This window comes from Zootoca vivipara, chromosome 13, assembly GCF_963506605.1.
Source record: "Zootoca vivipara chromosome 13, rZooViv1.1, whole genome shotgun sequence".
NCBI classification, from domain to species: Eukaryota; Metazoa; Chordata; class Lepidosauria; order Squamata; family Lacertidae; genus Zootoca; species Zootoca vivipara.
In genome coordinates this window covers 26,654,623-26,665,115 of record NC_083288.1, presented here as the reverse complement: position 1 = coordinate 26,665,115, position 10,493 = coordinate 26,654,623, and the positions used below count along the sequence as shown (strand labels likewise).

The following is a 10,493-nucleotide window of genomic DNA, read 5'->3' as shown; positions in this document are numbered from 1 at the left end:
TTGCCTTTATTTATCCTCTAGGTGGTGGGCAGGTGGAGGTGAAATCTGAGAAACTGGACTTCAAAGATAAGGTGCAATCAAAAATTGGGTCATTAGACAACATCACCCATATGCCTGGAGGAGGAAATAAAAGGGTAAGCATTCTTCCTCTTGCTGTTTTCTGTGCATGAGGGGAAAATCTCACCAAGGTAATAACAGGTACCAGCATCTTTCTCAAGCCCTGCCCCCCATCAGTCTCTGATGTTGCTGCTTTGAACCTTTGTTTTCCGCATGCATTTTCTGTATGCTTCTCTATGCTTCCTAAATACCTATTATGTTTGCCAGACTAAGAGCAAAGGGGTTATTGCTTAGCATCATTCCCCACTTTGTTCCAAAAAAGGGAGCTGCGACTAAACTACCCTGTTTCTCATATTTTAAGACATACCCATAAAATAAGCCATTGCAGGATTTTTAAGCATTCAAGGAATATAAGCCATACCCCGGAAATAAGACATAGTGATAGGCACAGCAGCAATGCCGGCCGCGGCAGGAGGAGGAGGAAAAAAATAAGACATCCCTTAAAAATAAGCCATAGTGTGTTTTTTTGAGGAAAAAATAAATATAAGACGTGTCTTATAATATGAGAAACACGGTATGTGTTAAATGCAAAATCACTTATTGGAGCTGTGATGCTGAGAGCAGAAAAATAGTGTGGGAAGGAGTGTTCAACCCTTTCCCCACACTGAACCCCCCCCCCCCGCCCTGGAGGTTTAAAGCATGTTTGTACATAACATGTGGTTAGTTCCTTAGCAGCTGCCCACAATGATGGCTGAAGTGGGCTAGGACTTGCCCTTCAGAAGAATTCTGTCCTTCCATACTCTCCAAGAGGCACCTGGGGATGCGTACAGACATACCTAAAAACAAAGCTTGTGGACTCTGAAAGCATTGCCATCATGTTATTGCCAGACAAACCTGTTGCTGAGTTTGGAGAAAAGAGAGTTGAAGCAAAAACTGACTGCAGTGTTTTGTGCCGAGCCCTGCTGAATCTAGTCCTGCATTGCATTCCCATAGTGGCCAACCAGATGCCTGTGGGAAGCTGCAAGCAGGCCCTGAATGCTACCATTCTCCCAACTTGTGTTTCCTGGCTAAACTAAATGAGAAAGGGAAGTTGGGTGTTCCCGCTTGTTAACTGGTAGGTTGGTGGGCAGACTTACTGGTGTGGCGGTCAGACAAGCACAGGGTGTGGGGTGGGGAGGTGATGCTTGCATGGGGCAGCAGCATGTTACGTCAGAGACCTCCTTCACTTCCCTTTTCTCATTCCTAGTTCCTTTTGTCATGTTTGGGTGTTTCCAGCTTTTCCTCGTGAGCCTGCCTGTTGGTAGACTGTTTCTTTAATAAGTGCATTTGCTATCTGCCAAGATCTTGGAAGGAAATTCCTCTCCAACTAGGGATATAAGTTAGGTTGGCCTTGCCTTTGGAGATACAGGAGAAGTTAGTCTTTCTAGCCAGCGATCCTACTGATTAAACAGAGGGAGCTTCACGGTAAGTTCAGTTTCGCCTTTAATCACACAGCTATATCATTGGTGCTTTACATAATTTTTTTAAAAAAGCAGAAAGTCTAAATCATGGGAAAGGGACAGCAATGAATGCGGTGTTTGCAATGGAGGTAAGTATGCCTGTTGATTTGCAGCATAAAGGAGGGGGAAACCAGGCTCACATAACTGGATAAATTAGCATGTCGGCTGCCATTTTTAGGTACGTCTGTATGTGCCCAAAGGGAGGCAAAGGTTTCAAATGGAGCAAGAAGAAGGAGGGGTCTTTGATTGCTTGGCTAAGTTTGCTACTACAGTCAAGACTGATGTCTGTTGCTGTGGTCTAGATATCATTTTCATAAGGTACACTTGAGGCCTTTTAAAATTTCACAAAGGCCCTGCCTTGCTCTCAGAAGGCCCTTCCCAAGTTGTGTTTTTTTAATTAAAGAAAGGGCCCATTGACCATTACCTGATCACATATTGCTGGTATCCAGGTTGCTGAGATATTTAATGTGGCAGAGCAGCCTATTCTGTCGGTCCCTCCATAGGATGCAAATACTGTACTGCCAACTGGAGTGGTCCTCCCAGGAAGACTGATAAAATGACGAATCAGCACAGTAATTCTGTTGAGGTGGACCTTCCCCATTGAGGTCATATAATATACTTAGAAGTTAATTGCACCATTAGTTGTTTTCCTTAGACCAGGCTTGCCTGCTTACGGTGCATCTGGGGATATCAAGTCCCTAAATCATTCCACTTCAGAATAGGATTGCCAGCTTTTCAGCTGGCCCCTATATGTGTGCCTTTAATAGTGGCTTAATGTACAAACATTAACAGGTGGTGATATTCATTTCCATGCTATGAAAAGGTTTGCCCACTGTTTCTGTGTATCAAGCTGCTGTTAAAAGCACAAGAGCAGTCCAGACTGGGTTATTTTTCCTCATAAATTGGCAACCCAGTTCAGGCAGCTTATGCACAAAGAGCCCTGGAGCTATCAGCAGGGAGGCATCATAGGTTTGGAGAGTGATTCACGTATACCAGTTAATTCTGTTTGTTTCTTTGTTTCTTTGTATTTGCCTCATCTGTTGTGCCTGTCTTGGGGAGGGAGGCTCTACGCACATGCATTTCAGCCCCTTCCTCTCAGATGCATCTCATTTTAGTAGCCTTAGAAAACTTTCTAGCTCTCATTGGCTCCTTCCAGTGAATGTGCTGGCTTCTGATGGAGGAACTTCTCCGCTTCCTTATCCTTCTCTCAGTGTCATTCATACATCTGAGCATCCACCTCTTTTCACTCCCCCTCTCCCCTCTTTTTCCGCATTTCCTGGACCACAGTTGGGCTTTTGTAGCTTATCGGAGAAGGAAAGCCTTGCAGGCACTGTGAGCATAAGTATGACTTTTGACCCACTTGGATGGCCCCATGCTCCAGGCACAGGAAGAGGAATCCATGAATGGCAAGCAGCATGATGAACATAGTTAAAGAGGGCAGAGATTTCATGAGAGTGAGAAGGTTTAATGTCAGGGATAGCACTGTCCTCTCCCCCACTGATTCCCCTCCCCAAGAGAAAAGTTTAAACTTTGGAATAGTTCCATTATTATATTAGCTATCTGCTCAGCCTTGGTGACCATTCTGTAGTTGTGCCCTGAAACAGCCAGGGCATCTAGAAGGAATCATTTCCTGTGATAACAAATTAGGCTAATGAAGTGAGAGCATCTGTTTTTCTTGGGAACAGTAAAGAATATGGAAAACACTACAGAGGTCCTCTGCTTTAGTAGCATCCTTGCACCAGCCGTCACCAAGCTATGTAACTTCATCTCACAAGAAGTTGTTGCTTTAAGCAAAAAACCCTGCTGTCGCCACCTGATAAGAAAGAGGAGGGGGATGTAGACTCTAGATATCCATGCCTCTAAAGACTTCTGCTTCTACAACTGTGGAATGGGGGTCCGCATAAGACCCTAGCTACCCCCGATCATTTGCTGGTGTTCCTGGGATTGCTTAGGGGTCTGGGAAGACTCCTGGCTATCTCTAATGTAGTGGCACAAAGGCTGTAAACGGAGTTCTCTTTCCTCCGCAGAGCCCTTAGCACTTAAGCAGTGAGTTGAGTAGGAGGGCCCAGGTGCAAGCTCCAGCCACCCCCTCAGCACTTCTGGCTAATGAGAGAGGAGATCCAGAGGATAAAGGTTGTATCAAAGTTAAGGCCTTCTGAGAAGAACTAATTTTTTATTTAAGAAGGCACCTATGGTGACAACAGTAGCATACAAGGGCAAGAATGAACCCTGCTTTTTTGGGAAGGCAGAGTTAAGATTGGAAACTGGACAAAGCTTTCTTCCCCACTAGAATTATTTTTTGGTAAAATCATTTGACTCTGCTTTCCAGAAGAGGAGTTAACCCATGCCTGTATGTTCCACTCTGCTGACTGACAATGGCAAAATTCATCAGCCATCTGCTGAGTGGTATGAGACATATTGGGAGTGCACACCATCTTTATTCCCTAGCTCTTGCATTCTCCATCTCTGGTTCCTGTACCTTCTTCTGCACGCTGCAGTTATATTCCTGACGCTTTGTCCTCCTCCAATTCTATATGTCCCTCCCTCCCCATTGAAGATTTTTGGTTTCATGTCATCTTATTTGACGATGCTACTTTGCATCCCACTGACCTTCTCCACCCACATGCAGAGAGAGAAGGGCAAGGAAGACACGAACGGTGCTCAAAACTGCCCCAATAAGACTGGGCCTCCTTCCCCCATCACGGAGCCCTCCATCCCTGAGGAGAGCCCACTCCCCGACTTGCACCCATGTGATGCCAGTAAGTAGTTACCTGTTCTCATGAGCTTTGTGAGAGCTAGATGGGAATCAGATACCCAGAGCTTGGAGGGTGGGGGTGGGAAGGCATCATACTAGTTTTCTCTGATTTTGTTAGATTGAAAACCTGATGTTCTGTACTAACCCTAGCAGCTTAATGTGAAAAAACCCCTGTACTTTAAAAATATTTTGGACTACCAGACTTCTATCACCATCTCACCTATCTGCAGTCTAGTGGCTGCTGGGCATACCTGCCAAGTTGCTGTCAGAGAAATAAGGGACCGGGCCGGAAATAGCAGACTGGAAGTAGCGCTGCCGCCATTTTGGAACTGGGCGGAGCATGCTCAGAAGTGACTTTTGATGCTGCTTTGCCCAGTTCCAAAATGGCCACCGCGCCAGAATAAATCGGGAAAAAACAAAAAAAAACCATTTTTTCAGCTAGGAACAGCTGGAAAAACAGGGATTTCCCGGGGAAAACTGGAGACTTGGCAGCTATGCTGCTGGGATCTTTCATCTGGCATGGTTTCAAGATAAGGGATGCCCAGTTTGATAGGAGACTCGACTTCTTTGCCTGAAAACATTCATAAATGTATTTGGATAGGTCACCTTTTCATAACATGGTACTACAATTCTGGGAGAAGCTGCTTTTGAAAGAAGTTCACATTTTTGTATGTTCCATTTCATAGGCTCATAGCACACAATATGCATACAACTTCTGTCTATAGATTGTATAAAGCAATGTAGGATTCCTAGATCAAGGAAACAATAATTTTAAAAAATGTCAGCCAAGCAAATGGGTGGGACTGCCCTTCTAACAACACATTAAAAACTGAGAGCCTGGATTTTCCTAATTCTGAGCATACATCAGTGTTATGCCAAAGCAGCGGCGATGGGGAGAAGAGGAGCTGCGGCTGAATGAACCACTTTGGCATACCAGTCAAACGCTAGTGAAGGTATAGCTGAAGTGGGTGGTGGGAAAACAGCACCAACTCCCTCCACTTTTCCCTGTCCTACTCTTGTCCTGACCTGCCGATGTCTCTCATTCCAGATTGAGAGCCACAAGCTGACCTTTCGTGAGAACGCCAAAGCCAAGACTGACCATGGAGCTGAAATTGTCTACAAATCACCCACTGTATCTGGAGATGCCTCCCCACGGCGCCTTAGCAACGTCTCCTCTACTGGAAGCATCAACATGGTGGACTCCCCACAGCTGGCCACATTGGCCGATGAAGTGTCTGCTTCTCTGGCCAAGCAGGGCTTGTGATTGTGTTAAAGCGGGTGGAGAGAATAAGAAGAGAAGAATCCACTCTGGCCTTTCTTCCTCTGTTCCGTTTTACATCTTCATTCCCCACCATTCCTTAATTTATTTCGTTTTTTATATTAATGGGCTAACTCTTTTAACCTGGTTCCCTGTCCCCCTTGCCATTTATTCATCTGTGGTCTCAGGATTTCAAAATTAGTAACCGTGTGAAAACAAAGATTTCTTACTATATCTCAGTCTAGAGAAAGACATCATTTCACCACTTGCTCCTAAACAAAAGGAAATGTAAATTTTAGGAAAATTTGTGCTGCATAAGATATAAGCTTGAGAAAGAGGATATCTGCCTCTGTTGATGAGCAGCAGCTAATCAAGTTTGTCCCCATGAACAGAGAAAAGAGCCTATATTGCTGTGGGATTGTTTAGTAAGCTCCTTCAAGAACACCTGCTGTTTTGCATTTTGTTACAGGTATGTGAGATAGCCAAGTCTAAAGCAGATATCAACTGCATACACAGGATTTGCAGTGTGAAATATCCCCTACTTTAGTCCTCAGGGAATTAGTCTTCAGTATCTCATCTTTGCAGGGAGACATGTTTCTATGCTGGAAAGGGGGCAAATGTCCAATTTGCCACAGGCACATGCCTTTTATTTTAAGTTTTCTTGAATGGGGTTTGGCTAGAGCCATACCATTGCATGCAAGGGCCAATGCATTGGCCTGATACCTTTGAATTACAAGAGCAAAGAGCATTGAAATCTTGTCAGCTCCCTCACACAATGGTTCAAATGATGCATACTGAGGAGCAAGGTGATACTTGCCTCATGTGATTCTCCTTTGGGGACACTGTTTTTTGCCAATGTAGGGACATTAAAAGCAAATTTTCATACTATTTGACTATTACTACCACTTTTCTCCCCTCTTCCACTTGTCTGCCTTCTTTCTCAACTTTCCAGCCTAAAAAATGCCACAAGTTCCATCTCTTTGCTCTTGCTGTAATTTGCAGGTTGGCTCAAAGGACTTGGTAGGCGTTCTTGGGGGAGGGGAGCAAGGAGAGGGTTGTGGGTTTCAGATTTGCTCCTTGTGTTCAGTCCGATAAGCATGGCTGTTTCTCTTGGTTTTCATGACAAAATTGTGGTTGTACGTAGAAAATTGTGAGGTAGAGGTGTGGTTCTAGGGTTTTTTTTTGTTAAATGAGATAGGTGCACTTAAGTGCAAGTGCATGGGGGAAGAAGGGTAACTTCCTGGAAGGGCGTGCATGTGGGAATAGGTGCACCTTTTAGAATCAAGAGTCTTTCATAATAGTTGCATATATCTGATGCTTTCTTCATCGCATGCATGTTTGTCCCTCAGTACGTGCATCTGTGGAAGAAGCATCACAAATCATAGACACCAAAAGGTTTTGTTATCACCTCCAATACATTGCTTTTCTGTGAAGATTGTTCAGTCTTTCAGTTATGAGTAATCAAGCATTGATCATGTAGTATGAACAAGTCCCCAAACTTGGATGTGCCCCAAGGGAAACCTGCAACACAATGCAACCAGCAGGAATCTATTTCCCATTTTTTTTTGAAAAGGTAGCAGAGAATTCAAGTTTTCACATATCTAGCACACTATGCAGAAGTGTCTGAATAATGACTGTTTCTGAACATAATCTGCATATGTGTACTGGCTCAAGAAGCTATCATATTAGCAGAAAGAGCTCTTTCCCTCACCTGTCAAATTTGGAAGACTAATTGCATTTGTAGTACAGATTCCAGGGTTGTCCTACAAACCCTTTCCCCCCTTGCTGTTTAAAAAATATTTACGGTACGAATTGTAGCTGTGCATCTACCTAGGCTAAGTGAAAATACTTTAATTTCAGAGAGTACTTTGCCTTTTGTTATGCTATTGTTATGCTATTGCCTTTTGTTATGCTTTTGTTTTGCTATTCTGCCCTGCCACTGCCTTTATCATCTGATAGAATCTTTCTCTCTCCCTTGCCCTCCCAAATTTCCACCCTTCAGATATAAATTCCCCAGCAACACAGGCTTCACAAAACATAGCCTAGTTATTGGAGTACCACCTGAAACACCAAACAGCAACAGTGCTCCTATTAGAATTATGACACAATCTATTGCATGAACGGTTGTAAATAATACAGATTTTATAAGGCAGTCCCACCACCACTCATACATTACACAGTTGGAATTGTCTGGATGTGTTTGGAAATTTCCAAGTGAGAGTTTAAGATGGTTTAAGTAAAACAAAACACACAAACCCAAGGGGGGTGGGAATCTCAAATTGGTGATAGCATATATGGCTTTTTAACAGCAAGTTGATAAATATGGCAACAGAGGCCTGATCCTCAGAGCTAGGTCCAATAAGGAACTGTGGTGTAGGTTTACAGTATAGTATTTAAAGCTTGGTAACTGGGTGGCACTGTGATCTAAACCAGAGCCCAGGGCTTGCCGATCAGAAGGTCGGTGGTTCGAATCCCCACGATGGGGTGAGCTCCCGTTGCTCAGTCCCTGCTCCTGCCAATCTAGCAGTCCGAAAGCACGTCAAATGCAAGTAGATAAATAGGTACCGCTCCGGTGGGAAGGTAAACGGCATTTCCGTGCACTGCTCTGATTCCCCAGAAACAGCTTAGTCATGCTGGCCACATGACCCGGAAGCTGTCTGCGGACAAACGCCGGCTCCCTCGGCTCCCTCGGCCAGTAAAACGAGATGAGCACTGCAACCCCAGAGTAGTCCGTGACGACCTAACAGTCAGGGGTCCCTTTACCTTTAAGGCGTATATTATCTGAGTTTGCCAAACTGATGGTGGTTGTTGGTGACTGGGTGGCAGCCTCTAAGTGAACCAGGTGTCTTGTCACGGGTGCAGAAGATTCTGCAACAGATAAGGATCATTGCATGCAGAATTAGAATCACAGAACTGTAGAGTTGGGAGGATGGTGCTCACAGGGATTAGGAATTTCCTCTTCCTGTTCTCTCAATTTGCTCAAATAGTCTTGCTACCCAACATGTGCATCTGTCTTTGTATTGGGGTGGGGAATCTGGCACTGGAGGTGCTGCTAGTCCACAGCTCCCATCATCCCTGATCATTGACCATGTTGTTGGGGGCTGGTAGGGAGTCAAGTCTACCTTCTTCTGAAAAGCTACTGGTTCCGCACCTCCATATGATGGTAGACTCAACTCCCCATCTGCCCAACCCAGCATAGTAAATGGTCGAGAATGATGGAAGCTATAGACCAGCAGCAGCTGGAAGGCCACAGCCCCACTGTTGCCACATTATTCCAAAAAACCCCACCATTGTGAAACAAATCTTCTGTACCCTAGTCAGAGCAGCCTTGGTATTTGTACCGTGCCCCAGACCTAGGCATTCAAGGATATTGGAGGAATGTTTGTGGAAACTGCAGCTGCTCAAAAGAAACCCCAAAGTGGTAGAGAATATTTGGGGGGGGGACTTGCAAAGTGGGCTTCTATTTCTAAGTGGTGGTGAGAAGAAAAATCTTTCAAAACTTTCTTTGCATGTTTTTCTGAGAAAATGTCTGACGCGTTCAAATTTCAAGCCAACGCCGGTTGCTAAACTTAATACATTCCTTTTGAGATAAGACACCTTGAATATGGGCTGTGTGCATGTGTTTTTGTCCTTGTTAGGCTGAGTTGGGACAAAGGCTTTCTGCTTTAGGAGTACTACCTTGTAAAGTCTGTTGCTGCCTTTGCTTGCTTGTTTTGAGCCATGGATAAAATCAGTTCAACTAATTTTTGGGAAGTACAGATTGCCCATTGTTTCTGTAAGCAAAAGTATTTTGTGGAATGAAGTTTTTTAAAAAAGTTGAGTAAGTTGTGAGTAAGATGGAAGACGGGATAGCATGGGAGAGGAACAGATTGGGTTCAAGAATGTTACTTTGTTGGCTATATCACTGTACTGCAGTAGCAATGTGCTAGCCAGGGTTCTTCAGACTGATCAGGATATTGGTCACCTTTCAACAATTTCCAATAACTCTATGATACTGTATTTAAAAATAAAGCCTGCAGTTGTATCGTATTACTTAAGGATGTGAGGAAGCTTAATATGCCTGAAGTGAACAAATGTGAGATTTTTCCCACTGAAAGCATATACCATGTCATTGAGATTCTTTTCTGTTTGCATTAGGGGATTGAGCTAGGGCTGGAAAAACATCATCTTTTGTCAGTTTTTGTATTGGCTTAAGCTGTAAATAAAACAATAACCCTCTTTATTCAGTATGAAGCAAAAAACAACAAAAAACCAGTTATATTTGAGATCATTTGACTCCCTGATTCTCCTGAATATTAACAGCCCTTGCCTTCATCCATTTATTTCACTGCTCAAATCCTCCCCTTCCCCAAGCATTGAAACATTGAGTTATTTTCCCCCACCCCAAATTTAGCCATCTCCCTAAGTCATATCTGTTTTCAAACATGGATTTTGATTGTCTTTATGGCTCATTTTAGGACGCATAATGGCATCAGTTTTATAGAGGGTTAGACCCATGAGGGTTCCAATCGAGGGCCATGTTGAATTGACTGGCTGGTGTCTTGTCTTGGTATATAAATATACATATCTAGGGGGTTGGGAAAGTGTTAAAATTTGACAGATGAAAATCATGGTTTTGAAAGTTAATGAGGAAAAAAAATGCGCTTTTTGTCATGAACTTGAAAGTATGAAAAAGGAATAATGGAGTTTGGAAGACCCAACAAATTCCCTTTTTAAGTTTCACGGGGGTGGGGAAACGGGGTGGGAGGGGGTGGGAAAGGAGTAAGATCTCCATATGATCATCCTAGCTTAGCTACCTGTCTGTGACTGTCCATATTGTACTTGTGTGTTATAACAACTGGTTTACACCGACTGTTGCTGTAAAAGTGAATTTGGAAATAAAGAATCCATTACTACAATATTAAACGAGCTTTGCCTTTGTTGG

At 43.7% G+C, this 10,493-nt stretch overlaps 1 protein-coding gene across 24 annotated transcripts in view; it reads left to right on the top strand.

The window, feature by feature from the left end:
* The window catches only part of MAPT (microtubule associated protein tau), a 73,556-nt gene extending 63,082 nt beyond the window's left edge, over nucleotides 1-10,474 (top strand). For 19 of the 24 annotated variants that reach the window (XM_035134936.2, XM_035134926.2, XM_035134934.2 and 16 more), the window contains 2 exons: nucleotides 22-134; nucleotides 5,360-10,474. In XM_035134936.2, coding sequence (XP_034990827.1) covers nucleotides 22-134; nucleotides 5,360-5,575 — 329 coding nt within the window. In that variant the 3' untranslated portion in view covers nucleotides 5,576-10,474. Of the gene's footprint in view, nucleotides 1-21; nucleotides 135-4,185; nucleotides 4,316-5,359 lie in introns of those variants that run through there. The other 5 variants (XM_060281515.1, XM_060281514.1, XM_035134927.2 and 2 more) reach the window with 3 other exon arrangements.
* Nucleotides 10,475-10,493: the final 19 nt, after the last annotated feature.